Below are 22,500 nucleotides of genomic sequence, written 5' to 3'. Positions count from 1 at the left end.
TTCCTGACTTTTTCCAAACTGAAGCGGGGGTTTCGTGGCCCTTTATGAAACAATAAGTCATCTACATGGTGGGTGAGGCAGTGGCGCAGTAGGTAGTGCTGTCGCCTCACAGCAAGAAGGTTGCTGGTTCGAACCCGGTTGGCGTTTCTGTGTGGAGTTTGCATGTTCTCCCTGCCTTCGCGTAGGTTTCCTCCGGGTGCTCCGGTTTCCCCCACAGTCCAAACACTTGCGGTACAGGTGAATTAGGTAGGCTAAATTGTCCGTAGTGTATGAGTGTGTGTGGATGTGTGTGTGTTTCCCAGAGATGGGCTGGAAGGGCATCCGCTGCGTAAAAACTTGCTGGATAAGTTGGAGGTTCATTCCGCGGTGGCGACCCCGGATTAATAAAGGGACTAAGCCGATAAGAAAATGAATGAAGGAACTGAAGCTAGTAAGGGTTGTGTAGTGTTGCTTTGAGGAGAGCGGGGTGTGGTCAGCCTGTAAAACGTGCATCTGGTGCTTGTTGATAAACCGGGAGTGTGTATGATATGATCGGAGGTCCAACTCAAATGTATTGTTGTTCTAATATTCCCCAAGTGCTAAAATTGTTCACAGTATTACCTATTATTCATTTGTAAAGTCTTGTTTCTATTAGTTTGGCTGGAGTAAGAAAGATATATTCAGTTCAATTCAGCTTTATTTGTATAGCGCTTTTACAATGTAGATTGTGTCAAAGCAGCTTCACATAGAAGATCATAGTGAATTGAAGCGGTGTCAGTTCAGTTTTCAGAGTGTGGTTTAATATTCACTGCTGAGAGTCCAAACACTGAAGAGCAAATCCATCCATGAGCAGCTCCACAAGTCCCGAACCATGCAAGCTAGTGGCGACAGCAGCGAGGAAACACTTGAAGGATAAAAAACCCCTTGAGAAACGCATGATCTCCACTCCTCCATGACCACCACAGCAGCTGCTCGAAATACGGCCTGGTCCAGGATTATGGAAACCCTGGCACCATCTCTTTGCAGGTCTTCGATCACATCAATGGCACTGCATAATCTCCGGGGGCTTCGGGATGAGTATCCCCAGGTGGAATTAGAGAATAATTAACGTAGCGGAGCATAAAAACTGCTGTGGTCAATATTATTAGCCTCCTTAAGATAAATTTGTTTACTGTTGTCTACAGGACAAAACTGTTCAGTGACTTGCCTAATTAACCTAGTTAAGCCTTTAAATGTCACTTTAAGCTCAATACTAGTGTCTTTGCACTATTAAAATATTATGTACTCATGACAAAGACAATGGGAATTAATTATATAGAAATTAGTTATTAAAACTTGTGTTTAGAAATGTGTGGAAAAACAATTGAACAGCGCTTAATCGATACGTTTATTCTTTTTTTTTTCTTTTCCTTTTTATTAACCAACAATAATCCTTTTTTAAAACGTGCGTTGAGCTTAATATTGTATTAGAAATGCTATATTGTGATTTACTATTACAGTTTATAATAACTATTTTCTGCTTAAAGACGTAAATTTAGTCTTTGATGTGTGGGTTTTTAGTTTAAGCTGAGAGTCACACAGATGATGTCCTCCAGCTCTCTGAAACTTTCAGGTTCTGATTCTAATTGTGGTGTTTTGGTGACTGTCGCTTTAAATGCAAATAAGCTTGTGCTCTTTTCAGAAGAGGGCGGAGCTACAGATGCCTTTATGTCAGCATAGTGGCAGATTCAAATCAAGACTGACGTCCTATGCTAATAAGGGGGAAATGGGCACTAGTGGGCGGGGCTTTGATGATGCGTACAAAGGGAAAATGTCAGTCAAAGCGTTTCTGCAGACTGTTTTGGTCAAGTCTGATTAGAACAAACACAAAAAATGTTTACCATTAGAGGCTGGAGATATTCACACACTGCTGACAGACACACAACTGGGTTTAAGCCTCACAAAAAAGTGCTATTTGCATAATAGGTGCCCTTTAAATATATATTCTAACACTGTTTTCTGTGTTTGTGTGTGTGTTGTAGATCAGCACTCTTGAGATCTTGAACCCAGAGGATCAGGGTGCTCTGCTGAGCGATGACGAGATCTTCTCCAGCAGGCAGACGGCCAAACACACCTGTATGGCTTTGCGCAGGTATTTCGAGGCTCACCTGGCCATTAAAGTGGAGCAGGTCAAACAATCCCTGCAGCGAACAGAAGGAGGAGCCCTCATTCACCCACAGCCTTATTACAAGGTACAACTGACACACACACACACACACACACACACGAATCCGTGTTGAATACAGTGAGGTTCATCATCTGTTTGTGGTTGTTCTTGTATAAATGTTGAATGTGTTTGTTTGTGTGTGTCTGCAGGCCTGCTCCTACACCCATGAGCAGGTGGTGGAGATGGTGGAGTTCCTGATGGAGTTCGGTCCGGTGCGTCTGTACTGGGAGCCTGCAGAGGTTTTCCACAAGCTGTCCTGTGTGCATCTGCTGCTGCAGCTCATCTCCATCGCCTGCGACTGGAGGACGTACTACGGCAGGTCAGCACTGCAGCTTTATTTTCACACTCAATCATTTAACCCCCCCAATGCCAGTTTAGCCATATGTATTTCAGCACCCAGATGTTAAAAAACAGCGTATTTACTTCATTCATTAAGTCAGAAAGGCTCTCTAAGCATGCGTCTGTGACTGAAATGCGCCCTCTGGTGGACAGTAGCAGACTCTGAAATGAGACGCAGATTCAGAGTTCCACATGAGGTTATTAATGAGCAAATAATATCAGTATTAGGACCTGCGCTTGCATGTGCTTTAATCCAGGAGTGCAATACCCTAGTTCAGCCACGCAAGAGTAACGGTCAAACACATACCTCAAGCGTGTGTTTACATAGAAAAAGCAATATAAAAGTAGTGCGCTGGAGAGGGAAAACACACGCTGTGTGAACGGCCCCTAAGTGTGTGTTCTGCTGTGGTGAATGTGTGTGTTTCAGGGCCGACACGGTGAGGTACGCTCTGGATATCTTGAGTATTTTGACGGTGATTCCCAAAACTCAGCTGCTGCTGTCGGAGAATGTGGCCGTGCTGGACGAGAGCGGATCCACCATCTCCACAGTCGGTCAGGAGCATTTAATCAGGATTTAATAGTCTGAAATGAACTTGAAACAAAAGCATGGCTCATTAATTTATTCAAGCATTATTTATTCTTTATCTATCACAGGTGTTTTTAAATTAGTTTATTTTTAGTGTAATTTAAAAAAAAATGAATAAATTTTTATTTTAATCGTTCATTTTTTATATTTTTTTATTTTAATTTAATTTTTAATTTACTTTTTTATGTAATTTAATTTTCATTTATTTATGATTTATTTTATATTAATACTATTTAATTTAGTTTTTTTTATGTAATTTAGTTGTACTTTATTTATTTTATTATTTTTTAATTTTACTTTAATTACATTCATTAATATAATTTTTTTATTAAATTTATTTTATTTTGGATTTATTTTTTTATTTAATTGAATAAATGTTTTGATGTTGTTTATTTATTTATTTATTTAATTTTATTTAATTACATTTTAATAAAATTTTTTAATACTTTTTTTGTATTTTATTTTATTTCTTCAATTAAAACGTTTTATTTAATTGAATTTGAAAAAAATCATTTGATGTTGTTTTATTTATTTCTATTTATTTATTTTTTAATCAATTTATTCAAATGTTTTGTTACATTGTTCAGCAGCTCTTCCAAAAGCGTTTAAAGTGACCTATCTTAAATGTAACACTGACTATATTCTGTGTTGTGCAGGTATGAGCATCGTGCTAGTGGTAGCGGAGGGAGAAGTGTTCGTAAACGATGCTGAAATCCAGAAATCGGCTTTGCAGGTGGTCATAAACTGCGTCTGTGCTCCAGACAAGCGCGTGTCCAGCATCGGGAAGTTCATCTCAGGAACGCCACGCCGCCGCCTGCCACAAACCCACCGCGCCAGCGAGAGCGTGCTGGCCAAGATGTGGAACGTGGTTCAGTCCAACAACGGCATTAAAGTGCTGCTCTCCCTGCTCACCATTAAAATGCCCATCACCGACGCCGACCAGGTGCGCGCGCTAGCCTGTAAAGCACTAGTGGGGCTAGCACGCAGTGCAGCGGTACGACAGATCATCAGCAAACTGCCGTTATTCAGCAGCGGGCAGATCCAGCAGCTGATGAAGGAGCCGGTGCTGCAGGACAAACGCAGTGAACACGTGCGCTTCTGCAAATATGCAGCTGAACTCATCGAACGTGTTTCTGGAAAACCGCTGCTAATCGGTACTGACGTTTCACTGGCGCGGCTGCAGCGTGCTAATGTGGTGGCTCAGTCGCGCATCTCCTTTCCAGAGAAGGAACTGCTACTGCTCGTACGCAATCATCTACTGTCTAAAGGTACGATTATTATTATTATTATTATTATTATTATTATTATTATTATTATTATTGTTTATTTAATTTTTTATATTATTATTATTGTATCAGATTTTCTTGTTCCAATTTTAAAAAAAATTTAATTTAAGCACATTTCCCAATGTTCATCGCCAATCCTAGCCAATTGTAATCATTTGTTTTGGTTCAGTTTGGAATTTCCCTGATCTGCGACTACGTTTGTAGTTATTTATGGAAGGTCTGTGTAATATGACAGTATACAGTTAGCTCCATAAATATTTGGACTTCATCACAATTCTAACATTTATTTGCTCTATACACCTACACAATTGTCTATGATCATTTACATGAGGGTATTTACATCCAAATCAGGTGAACGCTGTAGGAATTACAACAGTTTGCATATGTGCCTCCCACTTGTTAAGGGTCCAAAAAAATTGGACGATTGGCTTCTCAGCTGTTCCATGGCCAGGTGTGTGTTATTCCCTCATTATCCTGATTACCATGAGCAGATAAAAGCTCCTGAGTTCATCTCAAGTGTGCTGTTCGCATCTGGATTCTGTTACTGTCAACTCAAGATGAGATCCAAAGAGCGGTCTCTGTCAGTCAAGCAAGCCATCATTAGGCTGAAAACACAGAACGAACCCATCAGAGAGAGAGAGCAGAAACATCAGCCATTCCCAAACCAAAAGTGTCCTGCAGTGCTGTTACTGTAATGAATGGGAAGCAAATTACATTGGTCTCCTCTTCTTTTTGGATGATCCAAGAAATGGTCCGATCCTTGACTAAAAAACCGTAATGCGATCCGATCCGGGATGTTACACCCCTAATAATCTGAATATTCTTTAGCACTTTAAAGTAAAGCAAAATAAATGATTATTAACTATATTTGGCAGTGATCGCATCATCAATATTGTGCATGTTCATAATCACCATATATTTATTTATTTATGATCTGTCTGCAGGTTTAACAGATACAGCGACGACACTGACGAAAGAAGCGGAACTGCCGATGGGTCTTCACGCTCTTCCTCATTCGAGTGTCCCGCCATTCACTTCTGTCTCAGTGGCGACGCCTCCGTCACCCGCTGCAGGAATTCCTCGGACTCCTCGGCTGACTAATGGGGTCGCAGCACGTCTGGGTGGCCACACCCCTCATCACCCACAGCCACGCCCTTCCACCTCACAGGTCCCGCCCACAGCTCCGCCCACAGCTCCTAATGGCTCTCCTCTGATCGGTCGAATTCTGTTCTCCCGGGAGCGTCCGTCACCCTGTGCTGTGGCAGCAGGAAAACGGCCGAAAGTGCTGCGGCAGAAGTCTGACCACGGGGCTTTCATTCAGAGTCCAGCCATGAAGAAACAACTAGACCGACATCTGCCCTCGCCACCCACCCTAGACAGGTGAAGATTCATGCATTCAGGCTGCTAATGCACTATTTAGACCAAAACATCATGGGTACACTCAGCGTAATAAGGTGCAAGATGTGTTTGCCGTGATCTGTCGGTATTTTCAGACCAGTGCAACAGTAATTTTTATTAGATTAGAGAGATTTATGAGATTAGAGCTGAAGTTAGAAACAGTTTTGAAGCAAATCTTTGTGTTTAACAAAGGAAATTAAATATGTGGGCTAATAGTGTGTTCAGTGGAGAGAGTTTCCACCGTTTCTTCTCTCCACCAAAGTAAAGGAGTAAAGTAAAGGAGTAAGGTAAAGGAGTAAGGTAAAGGAGTAAGGTAAAGGAGTAAGGTAAAGGAGTAAAGTAAAGGAGTAAGGTAAAGGAGTAAGGTAAAGGAGTAAGGTAAAGGAGTAAGGTAAAGGAGTAAGGTAAAGGAGTAAGGTAAAGGAGTAAGGTAAAGGAGTAATGTAAAGGAGTAAAGTAAAGGAGTAAAGTAAAGGAGTAAGGTAAAGGAGTAAGGTAAAGGAGTAAAGTAAAGGAGTAAAGTTAAGGAGTAAGGTAAAGGAGTAAGGTAAAGGAGTAAGGTAAAGGAGTAAAGTAAAGGAGTAAAGTAAAGGAGTAAAGTAAAGGAGTAAGGTAAAGGAGTAAGGTAAAGGAGTAAGGTAAAGGAGTAAAGTAAAGGAGTAAAGTAAAGGAGTAAGGTAAAGGAGTAAGGTAAAGGAGTAAGGTAAAGGAGTAAGGTAAAGGAGTAAGGTAAAGGAGTAAAGTAAAGGAGTAAAGTAAAGGAGTAAAGTAAAGGAGTAAGGTAAAGGAGTAAAGTAAAGGAGTAAAGTAAATGAGTAAGGTAAAGGAATAAAGTAAAGGAGTAAAGTAAAGGAGTAAGGTAAAGGAGTAAGGTAAAGGAGTAAAGTAAAGGAATAAAGTAAAGGAGTAAAGTAAAGGAGTAAAGTAAAGGAGTAAGGTAAAGGAGTAAAGTAAAGGAATAAAGTAAAGGAGTAAGGTAAAGGAGTAAAGTAAAGGAGTAAAGTAAAGGAGTAAAGTAAAGGAGTAAGGTAAAGGAGTAAAGTAAATGAGTAAGGTAAAGGAGTAAAGTAAAGGAATAAAGTAAAGGAGTAAAGTAAAGGAGTAAAGTAAAGAGGCTGAATGGAGGAGGCTGGTTCTTTATCCTCGTGCTGCAGATGCTCTGTTTAACTGTGTTCTCGCTAGTGAAGTGTTCAGTTTTTACACTTATAAAGTCGTCATGTAAAGAACAAATGCACCATGTGCAACGCAACTAACTCTTAAAGGGAATGAGAGACGAGACTCTGATTGGTTTAATGCACATTATGCTTAAAACACACCCAGAACTCATGAAGAGAATCAGCACAGCCCTGTTAGAGCATGCGCCTGCTTCACAGACTGTGTTTCCCATCCTTAAAATAGCAAAAGTGGATTCAGACACACCCTAAATAGTTGTGTGCCATGCACTTTACACTTTGCTTCTAGATTATTAAAACAGAGCCCTTAGTCAAAATTAAGTGAGTTTTTCCCTGAAACAAGCTGAATATTTCTTTTTAAAATAAGATTATGTTGCCTTCTCCACTTTGCGTACTCTAGTGGTCGAACAGAAAAGCATGTGGCCTAATGTTGCCTCAGTATCTAAATCTGCCTCTTCGAATCATTGAACATAAAACAAAAGTAGGTCAATTTTCAAAATGTATCCAAATCAATATAAATAAACTGAATCAACTAATTAACAATAGGCTTAAAGATGTTTTTGATTTAGTTTTAGTCATTCTTGATGCTTTTGTGAAGTAGACAGATGACAGAGTATTTGTTTTTAGTAAATACATTTCAAGATATTCCCATTTTGTGGGATTCCAGCAGATAATTATACCCTGCACGGACATGAGACCTGTTCACACCGAGCATGGTAAATATAAGAATAAGAGTATTAGAATCCACACACTGACGAACAGTAATGATCAGTGCATGTGTAGCATGCTGCTGTTGATTGGGCATTATCATGTGTGTCCAGCAGGTGTCAGCACTACTGATCTACATTATCAGTTCTCTAGCATTTCCAACACGAGCACACTCAAAGTAGCTCTGGATTCCTGCCATGACTCTTAGTTTTACACTTGTTTGCCAGCATGACTTTCAGAACATCCATGTATCGTTATTCTCCATGGTTTAATCAATTGTTTCCACAATAGTCTTGAAATAATCCTTTAAAAGAGGGCTGAACTTCATCAGTGTTTGCGTCTTCTCAGTCTCATCTTAAGCTTTGATTTTTCACTGGATTCTGGTTGGCTGTCAGTGTTTTATTATCTGGGATAAATCTTTCTGACTATATCCTTTCTCTGTATCTTCACCAGTGTAGCTGTGAGGGGTCTGTATGCAGACCTGGTGCAGTTGCAAGCTGAGCTGCATGTAATGCTTTTAATGCTCACTCCTAACTCCGCCCCTTACAGTGACTCCATTGAGTGCATATGTCTGACGTTGCAAGTGTGAGATATGCAGTCTGCATCCGGATACCACTGACCTTCAACACTGAACTAGAACTGTGTCGTCATAGTCATTGTGCTTGGTGTGATATGGGTCTTAAGGGTAAAGAGGAGTAATTTGTCCTGTTGTTGTCGTTGTGTGCAGTATAATAACGGAGTATTTGCGGGAGCAGCACGCGCGCTGTAAGAACCCCGTGACCACGTGTCCTCCCTTCAGCCTCTTCACACCGCACCAGTGTCCTGAACCCAAGCAGAGGCGGCAGGCGCCCACAAACTTCACCCCACGACACACACGCCGTGTCGTCTACCCCAAATACGGCGGCGTAGATGGAGGCTGCTTCGACCGGCATCTCATCTTCAGCAGGTGTGTGTGTGTGTGTGTGAGCTGATCTGATGACAACAGAACTGTGTTATCCTCAGAGATTGTAGAGTTGTGGTTCATTTGTGTTCGTCTCTGCCTGTGTGTGTATGTGTGTGTGTCTCTGTGTGTGTCCAGGTTTCGTCCGATCTCCGTGTTCCGGGAGGCAGAGGAGGACGAGAGCGGCTTCATGTGTTGTGCGTTCTCTGCGCGCGAGCGGTTCCTGATGCTGGGCACGTGCACCGGACAGCTCAAACTCTACAATGTCTTCAGCGGACAGGAGGAGGCCAGTTACAGCTGCCACAGCTCTGCCATCACACACCTCGAGCCCTCACGGGTGAGCACACACACACACACACACACACACACACACACACATACATAATGTATACCTCGAGCCTTCATGATTTGGAACATGCACAAACACACCTCGAGCCCTCACAAGTGAGAGAACACACACACACACACACACAACGTATACCTCAAACCCTTATAAATGAGAAGACACACACCTCGAGTCTTCGTGAATGAGATCTCTCACATACACACACACACACACACACACAAACACACACACAATGTATACCTCAAACCATTACAAATGACAAGACACACACCTCAAGCCTTCGTGAATGAGATCATACACACACACACACAAACACACACACACACACACACACACACACACACACACACACACACACAACATATACCTCAAAACCTTACAAATGAGAAGACGCACACCTTGAGCCCTCGTGAATGAGATCTTACACACACACACACACACACACACACACACACACACACACAACATATACCTCAAACCCTTACAAATGAGAAGACACACACCTCGAGCCCTCGTGAATGAGATCTCTCACATACACACACACACACACACACACACACACACACACACACACACACACACAACATATACCTCAAACCCTTACAAATGAGAAGACACGCACCTTGAGCCCTCGTGAATGAGATCTCTCACATACACACATACACACACACACACACACACACACACACACACACAATGTATACCTTGAACCCTTACAAGTGAGAAGACACACACCTCAAGCCCTCACACGGGTGAGAACACAAAAATTTGTGCGCACACACACATAACATACCTCGAGCCCTCACAAATAAGAGTACGCGCACACACGCTCACTATATCTTTTACTCACACACACACACACACACCATGTATAAAGCATGTTTGTATTATTCTTTAGTTAACCCTAACCTTATCATATTCAAAAACACACACCTCAAGCAGTGCAGAATAAGACCCCCCCCCCCACACACACACACACGTTTGTTTTTGTGAAATGTGGGGACATTACATAGGTTTCCATTCATTTTATACTGTCCAAACCGTATATTATATTGCCCTCACCCCACCCCTAAACCCAACCATCACTGTAAACTGTGTGCAGCTTTACTCTCTGATTAAACTCATCCTGTAGGATTTATAAGCTTTTTAAAAAATGAGGACGTCACCAATGTCCTCATATTTCACCTCCTTTTTGTAATACCTGTGTCATACACATGTCATTATGCAGATTTGTGTCCTGATATCTCACAAAAACACGAACACACACACACACACACATATAATAGATAAATCTAAGCCAAATGTAAAGAATGTTTAATGGCATTTAAAGCATGTGATGAAGTAAATATGATGAAGTTCTGTTAGCTTTAGAGTGAAGTGCTTCATTTCTGTCATTTCTAAATGAACACAGTGTAGTAAAGTGTGTGTAAATCTGTTTTTATTGCGAATTTTCTCCCTAACAATATCACTGACTCACTCTACAATGGCTATTTTCCCCAAACACAACACTATGATGTCTGTTGTTACACTACTCCACCTTCCACATGATGCAGAAAGTATAATACACACTCTGATTCCTTCCTGCTCTCAGCTGCTCGTATCAGTGTAAACGTGTGTGTGTGTGTGTGTGTGTGTGTGTGTGTGTGTGTGTGTGTGTGTGTGTGTGTGTGTGTGTGTGTGTGTGTGTGTGTGTGTGTGTGTGTGTGTGTGTGTGTGTGTGTGTGTGTGTGTGTGTGTGTGTGTGTGTGTGTGTGTGTGTGTGTGTGTGTGTGTGTGTGTGTGTGTGTTTCAGGACGGCTCTCTGCTGTTAACATCGGCCTCCTGGAGTTATCCATTATCCGCGCTGTGGGGAATGAAGTCTGTGTTCATCATGAAGTAAGTCTACATGCACACAAACAAACAGTTGATCAATAAACCTCCCAATCGTCTTGTTTCTGTGTCTGTTTTTAATTGATGATCTGGTGGTTATTTGCAGGCATTCGTTCCTGGATGATCATTATGTGGAGTTCAGCAAACTCTCTCAGGACAGAGTCATAGGAACTAAAGAGCACATCGCACATGCAAGTCTAAAGCACACATTATTCCCTCACTAGTTTCCACTTTATGTGGGTTTTCCTTTTATTTCATTTGATTTCATAAATTAATGCAGATGGCCACAATAGGTTGTTTGCAATCACGTGATTCTGCTGATATTCAGATAGAGGCAAGGAGTAGAATATTGAGGAAAGTCGATATTGTTTACACGTCAGACTGTATTTTAACAGGGATATATTCCGAAAATGACCACATATGTTGGACATGATGCTTTATCTGTTTTCTGCTAAACTAAAATATTTGCTTCCTACAGCTCTGGGAAAAATGGTTGTAATTTTTAGTAAACAGTGTGGTGTTCTTAAACCATGCTACAGTGAAGCACTTCAATTTATTCATTGAGTTGCTATGGTCACGCAAGAACTATAATAACTGATCTGTTGTGGTGATTCTACAGTTGCTATGGTAACACAACAACTATAGTAATTGATCTGTTGCGGCGATTCTACAGTTGCTATGGTAACACAACAACTATAGTAACTGATCTGTTGTGGTGATTCTACAGTTGCTATGGTAACACAACAGCTATAGTAATTGATCTGTTGCGGCGATTCTACAGTTGCTATGGTAACAACGGCTATAGTAATTGATCTGTTGTGGTGATTCTACAGTTGCTATGGTAACACAACAGCTATAGTAATTGATCTGTTGCAGGGATTCTACAGTTGCTATGGTAACTCATCAACTATAGTAATTGATCTGTTGTGGTGATTCTACAGTTGCTATGGTAACACAACTACAGTAATTCGTCTGTTGTGGTGATTCTACAGTTGCTATGGTAACACAACGGCTATAGTAATTGATCTTTTGTTACAATTCTACAGTTGCTATGGTGACACAACAACTATAGTAATATCAAAAAATGAGCCAGTACTGGAGTTGTCTACAACTGCAGGGTATATTAAACTACGATACTCCACAGTTTACTGTAGTAAAAACTAAAGTACACTACAGTTTATATTACAGTCGATCACTTCACTTTAATAATGCTACAGTACACTGTATAATGTTCCTTAACGCATTCAAAGGCATGTGTGCATGTATTTGTTTTTGCCAAATCTCTCGTTTCTTCTAATGTTCAGCTTTTCTGTTTATATGAACTTTATGGATCTCATGATGGAATCATTTTTAAAATGTAAATAGTTTTTTTTAACTACTTTTTATCTGGTTTAACATTAATTTTTATTTATATTTTGTCATATTTTAAACTGCTCTACCTGTCTGCGTGATGATTTGGGGTTGTTTCTGATATAATAATATGTTGCATTCTCTTTATTATCGAACAGTAATCACAATATAAATAACAGTCGTTCTCAAAAACAGAGCAGAATCTGCAGTGTGTGCCATCTAAGCAGATTTCTGTGCGTTTTCCTACAGATTTATGACATTCAGACTGGACAGAAGGTGCTGACGCTCAATAACCCAGATCTGGCCAATAACTACAAGCGCAACTGTGCCACCTTCAACCCGACAGACGACCTGGTGCTGAACGACGGCGTCATGTGGGACGTGCGCAGCTCGCAGGCCATTCACAAGTTCGACAAGTTCAACATGAACATCAGCGGCGTTTTCCATCCCAACAGCCTCGAGGTCATCATCAACACGGAGATCGTATGCTTTTCAGCTCAGCTCACTGCTGGTTTTTACTCTGTGTGTGTGTGTATTTTACGATCTGTGCTTCACCTCCGTTAGTAAGGGTTTTCACCAGTGTTCTTTAAAAACATAACGAGTTTTACCATTTTTTAATTCTTTTTGCCGATCTCTGGGTCCAGTGGGAGCACTTTTAGCTAATCGTTAAATCAGATTAGACCATTAGCACCTCACTCAACATCACAGATCCTGCACTCTGTGTGGTCACGACGTGTGTTGAATGTTTTGAGACGTGAGCTTCAGGGTATGACGAAGGGTATATGTTCCTATACATTAGTTTCCAATGACCTAATCATGAAAAAGTTTCTACTAGGCTGCAAGAACACACAATTATATTATATGACCCACTTTACTTTGTTTCCCCTTTAAGAGCCAATATCATAGACTGGACAGCGGAAGTTCCATACCACTCCACTAGTAGAAGTCTAAAAGTTTTCTATCAGGGTACGAACACCTGCAATGCACTCAGCATCTATTTGCATTGCTTAGAAACATATTAAGTTTGGTCAGTGCTGCGCGTCCCTTAAAGATTCAGCCTCTACAGCACAGGTGTCAAACTCAGTTCCTGGAGGGCCGCAGCTCTGCACAGTTTAGTTCAACCCTAATTAAACACACCTGATCAAACTAATTGAGTCCTTCAGGCTTGTTTGAAACCTACAGGTAAGTGTGTTGGAGCAGGGTTGGAACTAAACTGTGCAGGGCTTCGGCCCTCCAGGAATTAAGTTTGACACCCCTGCTCCTACAGCATGAGTGAGAAACAAACATCTCTCTCTGTTACGGCGAGTTGTATTGGTTTGTTCTAGTTTGTTATCGAATGCATTTGTGATGGGTGTAATTTCAGGTACATGTTTCTGTGTGCACACCAACCGAAGTAAATCGAATGATATGGTGGGCTATTAAAGGATGAAGCTCTTAATATGAAGCGGTTTCTTTAACTGGAGCTCAGTGGGATCTGAGGACGTTTCATCTTCTTCACACGGTGCCGGCTCTAGATCAGTGCAGGATCGTCTTCAACAACAACGGAACCGTCATTTATGGAGGTGAGACCTTTTCCTCTCTGGCTTTTAATCATAGTCAGTTGTGATCTGTCTGGTCTCATTCTGTGGTGTATTTTATGTTAATAGTTACAATACTTGTTTTTATTGGTGCTTTATTGACCTTATGTGCTTGTTTTTTTGCTATTTTAGCATTTCTTATTTAGAATAATAAATAATAAATGGCAGAAAATGGTCAAACTGCTCGCTCTACAAACAAGTGTGTTCATGACTATACATAAAAAGTAGAATAATGTAATCAGAAAATGTCAGTTTGTGACATAAAGCAGCAGAACCAGCTGTGCTGTTGGGTCATTTTTATCCACTTTGGCCTGGTTTTGGCTGCATTTACACTGCAGATCTTGATGGTCATTTCCGATTTTGTGACTGTATCCGATTAAAAAAAATAAATAAATAAATAAAATCATCTTTTAAAAGTGACTCTGATCTGCATTTACACAGCACACGACAAAGGTGAATGTCTAGGAAAAAAAGAGCGGGCGCTGACTAACAGCTGATAATTAAAGAGTGCTCTTTTCTCTATTCCTGTATGTAATCTGTTCGCAGCTTTTGACAAGCTGTTTTACTATAGTCTATGACAGAAAGCTTCTCATTTGTCCATCTTCTTTTGATATATAGGCTTTTTTAAACCTTTAGGCATCTTAATGTAATGTCCATGGCGTGATTTCTGATCGTGATGCATGCACTAGTTTTATATTAGTTTATATTGGTTACGTAGTGGACATTGCGCTCTCTCGCTCTCGATAACATGCTTAAATACCTGTGCTATATGACAATATGAAACCTGTTTCAGTCCTCGTGTATGAGATTTAAGGTTTGGGACTCTGCTGAAGTCTGTTTTGAAGTGAAAGTGTCAGACCTGGGGTCCGTTCTTCGTACGTGGATTACTCAGTTAGCTGGATTTGGTTATTGACAATTTGACTTGGTCCAGGATCGTTTCGTTCTTCAAAACTGATCTGAGAGTTGTTGTCATGGCAACAGTTCTGCTAGCGCAAACCTGGTCAGGAGCAGGAGCAGGTTCAGTTCATATAAACAGGATTAGATCGGCTCAGTTCAAGCAAAGATAATACAGAAAGTATGTTCTGAATTCTGACATTTTCTTACAGTAGTAGTTATATACACTTGGGAAAATACTTTTTTTTTTAATTATATAAAGTTATAGGTATTAATAAAATAAATAAAGTTATATATATATTCATAAAACTTATGCAATCTGCACCCCCAAAATGAAAGTACAGAGACTGCCACCTGCTGGTGCAAAGAGAAAACTTATTGATATGAACTTTTTAGATCGCTTTAGTACAAATTGTGTATGATAATAGAAATGCAGAATATGTGACTTTTTTTAAAAGCAATAATACATGTATGCAGTCATGAACATGTTTTGACAGTTAATATGACGGTGATTTGATGCTTCATAAAAGTTGCAGACGCCTTTACCAATATCAAAATGCTTTTTAAAACATCCAGTCATTAGCCCCTTTCACACATACAGACCTTTCCGGAAAATTGGCGGCAATTTTCCGGAAAGCTTGTATGTGTGAACGGGCCCTTTTTGAAAATACCGGTAAATTCGTTCTGGCTATTTTCCGGAAAGAGAAGTTGTAACATTACCGGTAATTTGCCGGAATGCTGCGCTGTGTGAATGCAGAAGGAAGATTCCCGTAATAAGCGCGTGCACGTCTAGAACGTGGGACGTGAGACGTCTGCTTTAGCCAATCACAACAGTCAGACGCATTTACGTCCGCGCGGTTTGTGAGAATAAAAGCCTTTGAATATTTTCCCAGACACATTTAGCTGCTAGAAGTTAGTCAGATCACGTTTATATGTTCTTCTTAATGCCAACTGTGTAAATAATCATCGATGAGATGCTTATGATAAGCCGTTGTTTGTTTACCTTCAAGCTTTGCGTGTGCCTGTGAAACAGCCTGTGAGCGCCAGCACACGCACATATTATGAACATCTCGACATGAGAAAGTGATCCTGCGAAAGTTGTTCACAATATTGATCATCCACAGAGTTTGTAATTCAGTCAAATGTTTACAAACACAAGCGCAGCCGTTTAAAGCTCGTTTGTGGTGAATGATGTCAGAATTTACCGCTATTTTGGAATGGATGTGTGAATGCTCTTTTCCGGAAAATTTCCGTAACGTCCCCGCCTGTGTGAACAGCGCTTTTTTGAATATACCGGTAAAGTCGTTTTGGAAATTTTCCAGAAATTTACCGGTATCACTGTGTGAAAGGGGCTATTCTTTACATCAATAAAAAAACCCGGCTACAATAATACTACTATGGGTACTATAATGAGGAAAATCCGCTCTAACTGTAAAATTGAATAAACTGCTCTTGACACGTGAAAGGGCCAATCATGCAGCCCACAATAAGGTGTAAAGTTATAGCGTGTCATATTTAACAAACCGTTTCCAATGAATTTGATTTAATTTTGCTCACATGGATAATTGAATATTAATCAGATGATGTCATTACGCTGCTGTGCCGTCAGTCAATCGTTGCATTGCTGATCATGATTTTGAGGACGGATAGATCTGTCCTTCACAACACACGCAGCGATCTCAGATCAGTTCATCCAGACATTCTAATCTGATTCGCGAACTTGTTTGAAGAACCAAATTAGCCAGAGATCATTTATCAAGATTAAAAGATCCAGCATCTGCCAAATCATCTTAGATCATTTAAGCCAGCTATGAAGAACAGACCCTTGACGTCATTCGTTACGGTTTTTACTGATGCGCGACTCGCATTGACAGGTGAAAATCCGATCTACCTGCTTACACTGCAGACACGAGGACACAGATCTGATTCATCATCGGATACATTTCCACATATGAACAAGGCCTGAATCTGATTTCAGTAAATCAAAATCCATGTGATTTGTTCCTGCTTACACGTACACTGGCCATATCCCATCTGTGCATTTCAGTGCAAATCGGAATTGAGTCACTTGACCAGTGCAGTGTAAATGCAGCCTTTGAGTGTTAATGTGGCCACAACTTTGTGTTTCAGCAAATGTGAGGATTTTTGCTGACAAATCTTATTTTGACACTCATTTTGGGAAAATGCTTTGTAAATGTGCTCTACAATACACTCTGTTCAGATTGACTCCTCTTTGGTGATGTTAGGGGCTGTTTTTGCCCCATTGACTTCTATTATAATCACATTTATTGATTGCAAATTGATTGCAACATGGAAAACCAGCAACAATGCATGATTAATATTGATTTGAAATCAATAAATATGATTAATAATGGAAGTCAATGGGGCAAAAACAGCCCCTTAACACAATCAAAGGGGAGCCAATCTAATAAATGAGAGTGGAAGTCTTGAGCCAAAGAAATGTAAAGAATAAGGTCAATAAATGATGTGTAAATCTGTGTGTTGTAGCGATGCTGCAGGCTGATGATGAGGATGATATGATGGAGCAGCAGATGAAGAGTCCGTTCGGATCCTCCTTCAGGACTTTTGATGCCACCGACTACAAACCCATCGGTATGATCAGCTCCATCACAAACATGCTCAATATTAGATTTTAAATATGCAATGTCCGACAGAAATATATGAGTGCACTAAAACACTCAGATTTCCATACATGTGTCTGTGATTATAGACGAGATGTACATCACTGCATTTTGGCAAACGTTGAATTAAACACTTAATGCATTTATTAATGAATGTGTTCATCATCATAATTGTTTGTTGTTTATGGACGGTGGACGTTAGTTGTGTATCTTGTAATCCCGATGCTCTGTTTGCCTTCTCAGCCACCATTGACGTGAAGAGGAACATTTTTGACCTCTGCACAGACACCAAAGACTGCTATCTGGCTGTCATCGAGGTATCTTGTGCTTTGATCTCTGTATTTGTCATGTCTTTGCATATTTAGGAGTATTCAGTTGTTTTTTGTTCATTTGAACTTTATAACACCTTTTAATGCAATCAAAATCAATCAAATATATCTACAAAGTCATTGTTATGCTATATACAGCATAGAATGAAGCCTTCATGAGAGGGTTTGGGTTATTATTATGATGATGATTATTATTATTTTATGAAAAAATGTTGTCCTGTACAGATTAATAACTCTGTGTGTTTTGTGTGAATGTGTGTAACAGAACCAGGACTCGATAAATATGGACACTGTGTGTCGTCTGTATGAAGTGGGTCGACAGAGACTCGCAGAGGAGGAAGAGGACGAGGAAGATCAGGTGAGAAACCGGCATCATTGATGATTAGTGTGAAAAGCGCGTACATAAATAGATGAATTTAATTTGAAGTCAAGATGAAAATTGCAATGTTTATTTTTATTGTTTTGTGAATTCAAATGAGTTGCCGGATTGGGCGGTTTTGAATTTGATTGTCCATATAAAAAATAGCCTAGGTGGGTTGACGAACGGTTTGTACAGTATCGAAATGTACATTTTAGATGCAACTTATTCAAGGGTGCAGTAGGTGATCTGCCGAAATGCTAACAGTTAGCATAATATCTTTGAAACCCCTGCTGTCCAAAGCCACGCCTCCTAAAATCACAAACGCACACTGTAAAGATGACAGTAGACAAACCCGCCAGATCAGGGCTGTTCAATTAGTTTGCCGAGGGGGCCAGTTCATAAAAACATCCCAAATGAGGGCTGGAGAGATATGAGTGATGATGCAACAGCAATATCAGAGCCCATATGCTGTATTTTTACTCCTTAAGACACCCACGTTGGCTTTTTTCCACATTAAAATGTTATTATGTTTATTTTAAACTACATAACATCACTGCATTGTACAGTAGGCTTTTCATAGGCTACATTCAAATGTTGTATTTCAGAGCAAAACAAAAGCAGTGCATTGCTGAAGCAGGCTTCTTCTACATTCAGTCTCATTCATATGTGGTGTTTTAAACTGTGTAACATTTAGGGATGCAGTGAGTATAGATTTTTTTTGTACGATGATCTTGAAAAAAATCTTGATTACACGGTTATCACGTCTAATGTAAATTTAAGCTTTATATTAGCTAAATATATACATAAACTGTTATCATCTGCATTCATGCATGCATAATCATTTTAATAATGTGTCTAACATGTTTTGTTTACATTGCACTGAAAGCCGTAGCGTGAGGTGTTTTCTACCGGGCGTCGCTCTGCTTTTATATGCATATATTGGAAATAAAATTGCATGTGGAAAAGATGCAATATGTGAACGGCCTGCTGCTATAGTTAATCCAGTGTGCGTGTGTATTAGCCTCGGTATAAGCTCAGAACTTTAAACAAGAGCACAGCTGCCATAACTCTGTTTAGTTGCAGCAGTTTCAGTCCATGCAACAGAAACGCAGCATTGAGAAGCCTTCACGATTAAGCGTGACGAATAAAATCACGGTTAATAGTGAAATCGGCTAATCATTGCATCCCTAATATCGATATCAGTGTATTGTACAAAACGAACACATCCAAATGTTTTCAGCTGCTCCCGCCACTCGCTTAATATCAGGTAACTCGCACTCTGCGCAGCCTCTGCAGCTCGTGCTGTGTTGAACAGATGCACGTCACTTCATATCTATAGCGGCTGTTTTTAAACTAAACTAAATTTATTTCTGATGTCTTCGTCACGCTGTTTGGAGGGCCGGAACACATTACCTCGGAGGCCGAGTTCGGCCCGCCAATTGAATTGAAAACTTTATAGTAATTTAAAATACTTAGAGTTACCATAGAAACAGCATATTAATATCTTAGCCACGCCCCTCTTACCTTTATTTGGCCATGAGGGAATGATATGCAAAAGAAAGCCCCGCCCCCTACTCAATATTCAGCTCCAGTAGGAAGCACATCAACACACTGAAATAGGTCTCGGCAGCTTTAACTGATTTGATCGGTGTGCTTCAGGAGGAAGATGATCAGGATGAAGAGGATGATGATGACTCTGATGATGACATTGACGATATCGACACCGACCCCCTGCTGGCCGAACTGGAGAACGACAACAACGGGGAAGAGGAGGAGGACGGAGAGCAGGATTTCTCTCCGTCTGATGATGAGGAAGTGGCTCGCCTGCTGGATGAAGAGGCGGATGATGATGATGATGACGATGATGATGACGACGACGATGATGATGATGAAGATGATGATGACGATGATGATTCTGATGATAATGAGCAAGATGCGGAGCTGGTGCTGGACAACAGTGAGTTATTCATGCGTGCACACTAGAGAACACACACACACACACACACCTTAATCTGTTTATATGTGTTGTCTTATTTTAATGTGTGTGTGTGTGTGTGTGTGTGTTCTGCAGCGGACAGCTCTGATAACTCTGACCTGGAGGACGACATCATTCTCTCTCTGAACGAGTGATGACGGAGGAGTGACAGATGAGTGTGTGTGTGTGTGTGTGCGCGCTCTTTATGCACACGAACACACAGCAGCTCATATAAAGCAGATGACTCTGCTAGTCTGCTCTCCGGCGGTGTCTGATCACTGTTGAGGAGAAGTGATGGATATGAAGAGAGTCCAACCTTCAACACTGAGCAGGAGTGTGTCAGTCTGTCATTCACGTTCGTCTGTGTGTCTGTGTGTCTGTGTGTCTGTGTGTGTGTCTGTGTGTGTGTGTGTGTGTGTGTGTGTGTGTGTGTGTGTGTGTGTGTGTGTGTGTGGGCACCTGGGGTTGCACGCACATGTGTCTATACATATGTGTGGTCATATAGGTGCGTGTGGGTTTGCTTGTGTGAGCGTGCATGTGTGGTCATATGGGCACGTGCATGTGTGTGTGCTTGCACATGTGTACATGCATATGGGTGAATGCATTTGTGTGTGCGTGTCCATCCATGCACATGTACATACATGTGTGTGCGTGTCCATGTGCATGTGTCTGTATGTATGCGGTTGTGTGTGCATCATTGTGTTTGTGTGTGTGTGTGTGCGTGAGTGCCAGTGACCCCTGACCTGCCCAGCCAGCGCTCGTCAGGTGATCTCTGTAGTTTGATTATCGGCAGCATCTGAAGGCTAGTTGTTTAGACGTGTAGTTCTCCATTTTGCTTTTTGAATGCTAGTTTTGTTAGCAATCGCCTTGGTTTGATTTGACGAGAACGCGCTTTTCAGCGCTTGTGTGACTGATTGGATTAGCTGACGTTCACCGAGCAATAATTTGTGTTGATTCTGGATCGCTGTAAAGGAGTGTGAGGCCTGTGCTGGACCTGCAGCGGCGTCCGACTCTCTCCTGGAGGAAGTCAAGCGCCTGCGTTTGTCTTAAACTGCGTTTGACATGAAGTTGGACATTTTTAAACATCAGTGTACAGCTTCCCTTTACTTTCATGGTTTTGTTCATGCCTTTCCAAAAGGAAAGCTCTGAGGCCACATTGTGTACAGAATGTATGAAAAATATTTTTACTATACATGTTATTACAATAAAAGAGAGTCAATTGTTTTCTTTTATTTTTTGAGTGGTTTCCATCAGCTGTGAAACAGTCAGACTCGCACACAGGGCTCTAATTTAATGATCTAGGCGCAAAGTCTAAAGCGCATGGAGCAAAAGGGGTAAGGTTATGTCCGAATCCACTTTTAAGGATGGGAAAAACAGTCTGTGAAGCAGGCGCATGCTCTAACAGGGCTGTGCTGATTCTCTTCATGAGTTCTGGGTGTGTTTTGAGCAGAACCTGCATTAAACCAATCAGAGTCTCGTCTCTCATTCCCTTTAAGAGTTAGTTGTGTCGCTCCATGGTGCATTTGCTCTTTACATGGCGACTTCATAAGTGTAAAAACTGAACACTTCACTAGTGAGAACACAGTTAAACAGAGCATCTGCAGCACGAAGATAAAGAACCAGCCTCCTCCATTCAGCCTCTTTACTTTACTCCTTTACTTTACTCCTTTACTTTATTCCTTTACTCCTTTACTTTATTCCTTTACTCCTTTACTTTATTCCTTTACTCCTTTACTTTATTCCTTTACTCCTTTACTTTATTCCTTTACTTTACTCCTTTACTTTACTCCTTTACTTTATTCCTTTACTCCTTTACTTTATTCCTTTACTCCTTTACTTTATTCCTTTACTCCTTTACTTTATTCCTTTACTCCTTTACTTTATTCCTTTACTCCTTTACTTTATTCCTTTACTCCTTTACTTTATTCCTTTACTTTACTCCTTTACTTTACTCCTTTACTTTATTCCTTTACTTTACTCCTTTACTTTATTCCTTTACTTTACTCCTTTACTTTACTCCTTTAATTTATTCCTTTACTTTATTCCTTTACTTTATTCCTTTACTTTATTCCTTTACTTTACTCCTTTACTTTACTCCTTTACTTTATTCCTTTACTCCTTTACTTTATTCCTTTACTCCTTTACTTTATTCCTTTACTCCTTTACTTTATTCCTTTACTCCTTTACTTTATTCCTTTACTCCTTTACTTTATTCCTTTACTCCTTTACTTTATTCCTTTACTCCTTTACTTTATTCCTTTACTTTACTCCTTTACTTTACTCCTTTACTTTATTCCTTTACTTTACTCCTTTACTTTATTCCTTTACTTTATTCCTTTACTTTACTCCTTTACTTTACTCCTTTACTTTATTCCTTTACTTTACTCCTTTACTTTATTCCTTTACTCCTTTACTTTACTCCTTTACTTTATTCCTTTATTCCTTTACTTTACTCCTTTACTTTATTCCTTTATTCCCTTACTCCTTTACTTTATTCCTTTACTCCTTTACTTTACTCCTTTACTTTATTCCTTTATTCCTTT

At 40.3% G+C, this 22,500-nt stretch overlaps 2 protein-coding genes across 6 annotated transcripts in view; one reads left to right on the top strand and one right to left on the bottom strand.

Annotated features, from left to right (window-relative positions):
- dcaf1 (ddb1 and cul4 associated factor 1) overlaps positions 1 to 21,189 on the top strand; it is a 35,481-nt gene extending 14,292 nt beyond the window's left edge. The window contains exons 11-26 of one of the 5 annotated variants that reach the window (XR_015496780.1): positions 2,001 to 2,210; positions 2,335 to 2,504; positions 2,952 to 3,076; positions 3,767 to 4,378; positions 5,341 to 5,776; positions 8,402 to 8,620; positions 8,753 to 8,951; positions 10,753 to 10,835; positions 10,936 to 11,020; positions 12,429 to 13,250; positions 13,417 to 13,741; positions 17,159 to 17,263; positions 17,536 to 17,609; positions 17,887 to 17,979; positions 19,642 to 19,939; positions 20,054 to 21,189. Coding sequence is in view for 1 of the 5 variants with exons in the window: in NM_001442737.1 (NP_001429666.1) it covers positions 2,001 to 2,210; positions 2,335 to 2,504; positions 2,952 to 3,076; positions 3,767 to 4,378; positions 5,341 to 5,776; positions 8,402 to 8,620; positions 8,753 to 8,951; positions 10,753 to 10,835; positions 10,936 to 11,020; positions 12,429 to 12,662; positions 13,648 to 13,741; positions 17,159 to 17,263; positions 17,536 to 17,609; positions 17,887 to 17,979; positions 19,642 to 19,939; positions 20,054 to 20,112 (3,096 nt within the window). In the remaining 4 variants the exon portion in view is untranslated. Of the gene's footprint in view, positions 1 to 2,000; positions 2,211 to 2,334; positions 2,505 to 2,951; positions 3,077 to 3,766; positions 4,379 to 5,340; positions 6,160 to 6,523; positions 6,563 to 8,401; positions 8,621 to 8,752; positions 8,952 to 10,752; positions 10,836 to 10,935; positions 11,582 to 11,634; positions 13,274 to 13,400; positions 13,742 to 17,158; positions 17,264 to 17,535; positions 17,610 to 17,886; positions 17,980 to 19,641; positions 19,940 to 20,053 lie in introns of those variants that run through there. The other 4 variants (XR_015496781.1, XR_015496782.1, NM_001442737.1 and 1 more) reach the window with 4 other exon arrangements.
- The window catches only part of mmp23ba (matrix metallopeptidase 23ba), a 568,642-nt gene that overhangs the window by 113,265 nt on the left and 432,877 nt on the right, over positions 1 to 22,500 (bottom strand). The gene's annotated exons all lie outside the window — the stretch shown is intronic.

Source organism: Danio rerio, chromosome 8 (genome assembly GCF_052040795.2).
Source record: "Danio rerio strain M-AB ecotype USA chromosome 8, GRCz13ab, whole genome shotgun sequence".
Classification (NCBI taxonomy): Eukaryota; Metazoa; Chordata; class Actinopteri; order Cypriniformes; family Danionidae; genus Danio; species Danio rerio.
This window is presented reverse-complemented; position numbering and strand designations above follow the sequence as displayed.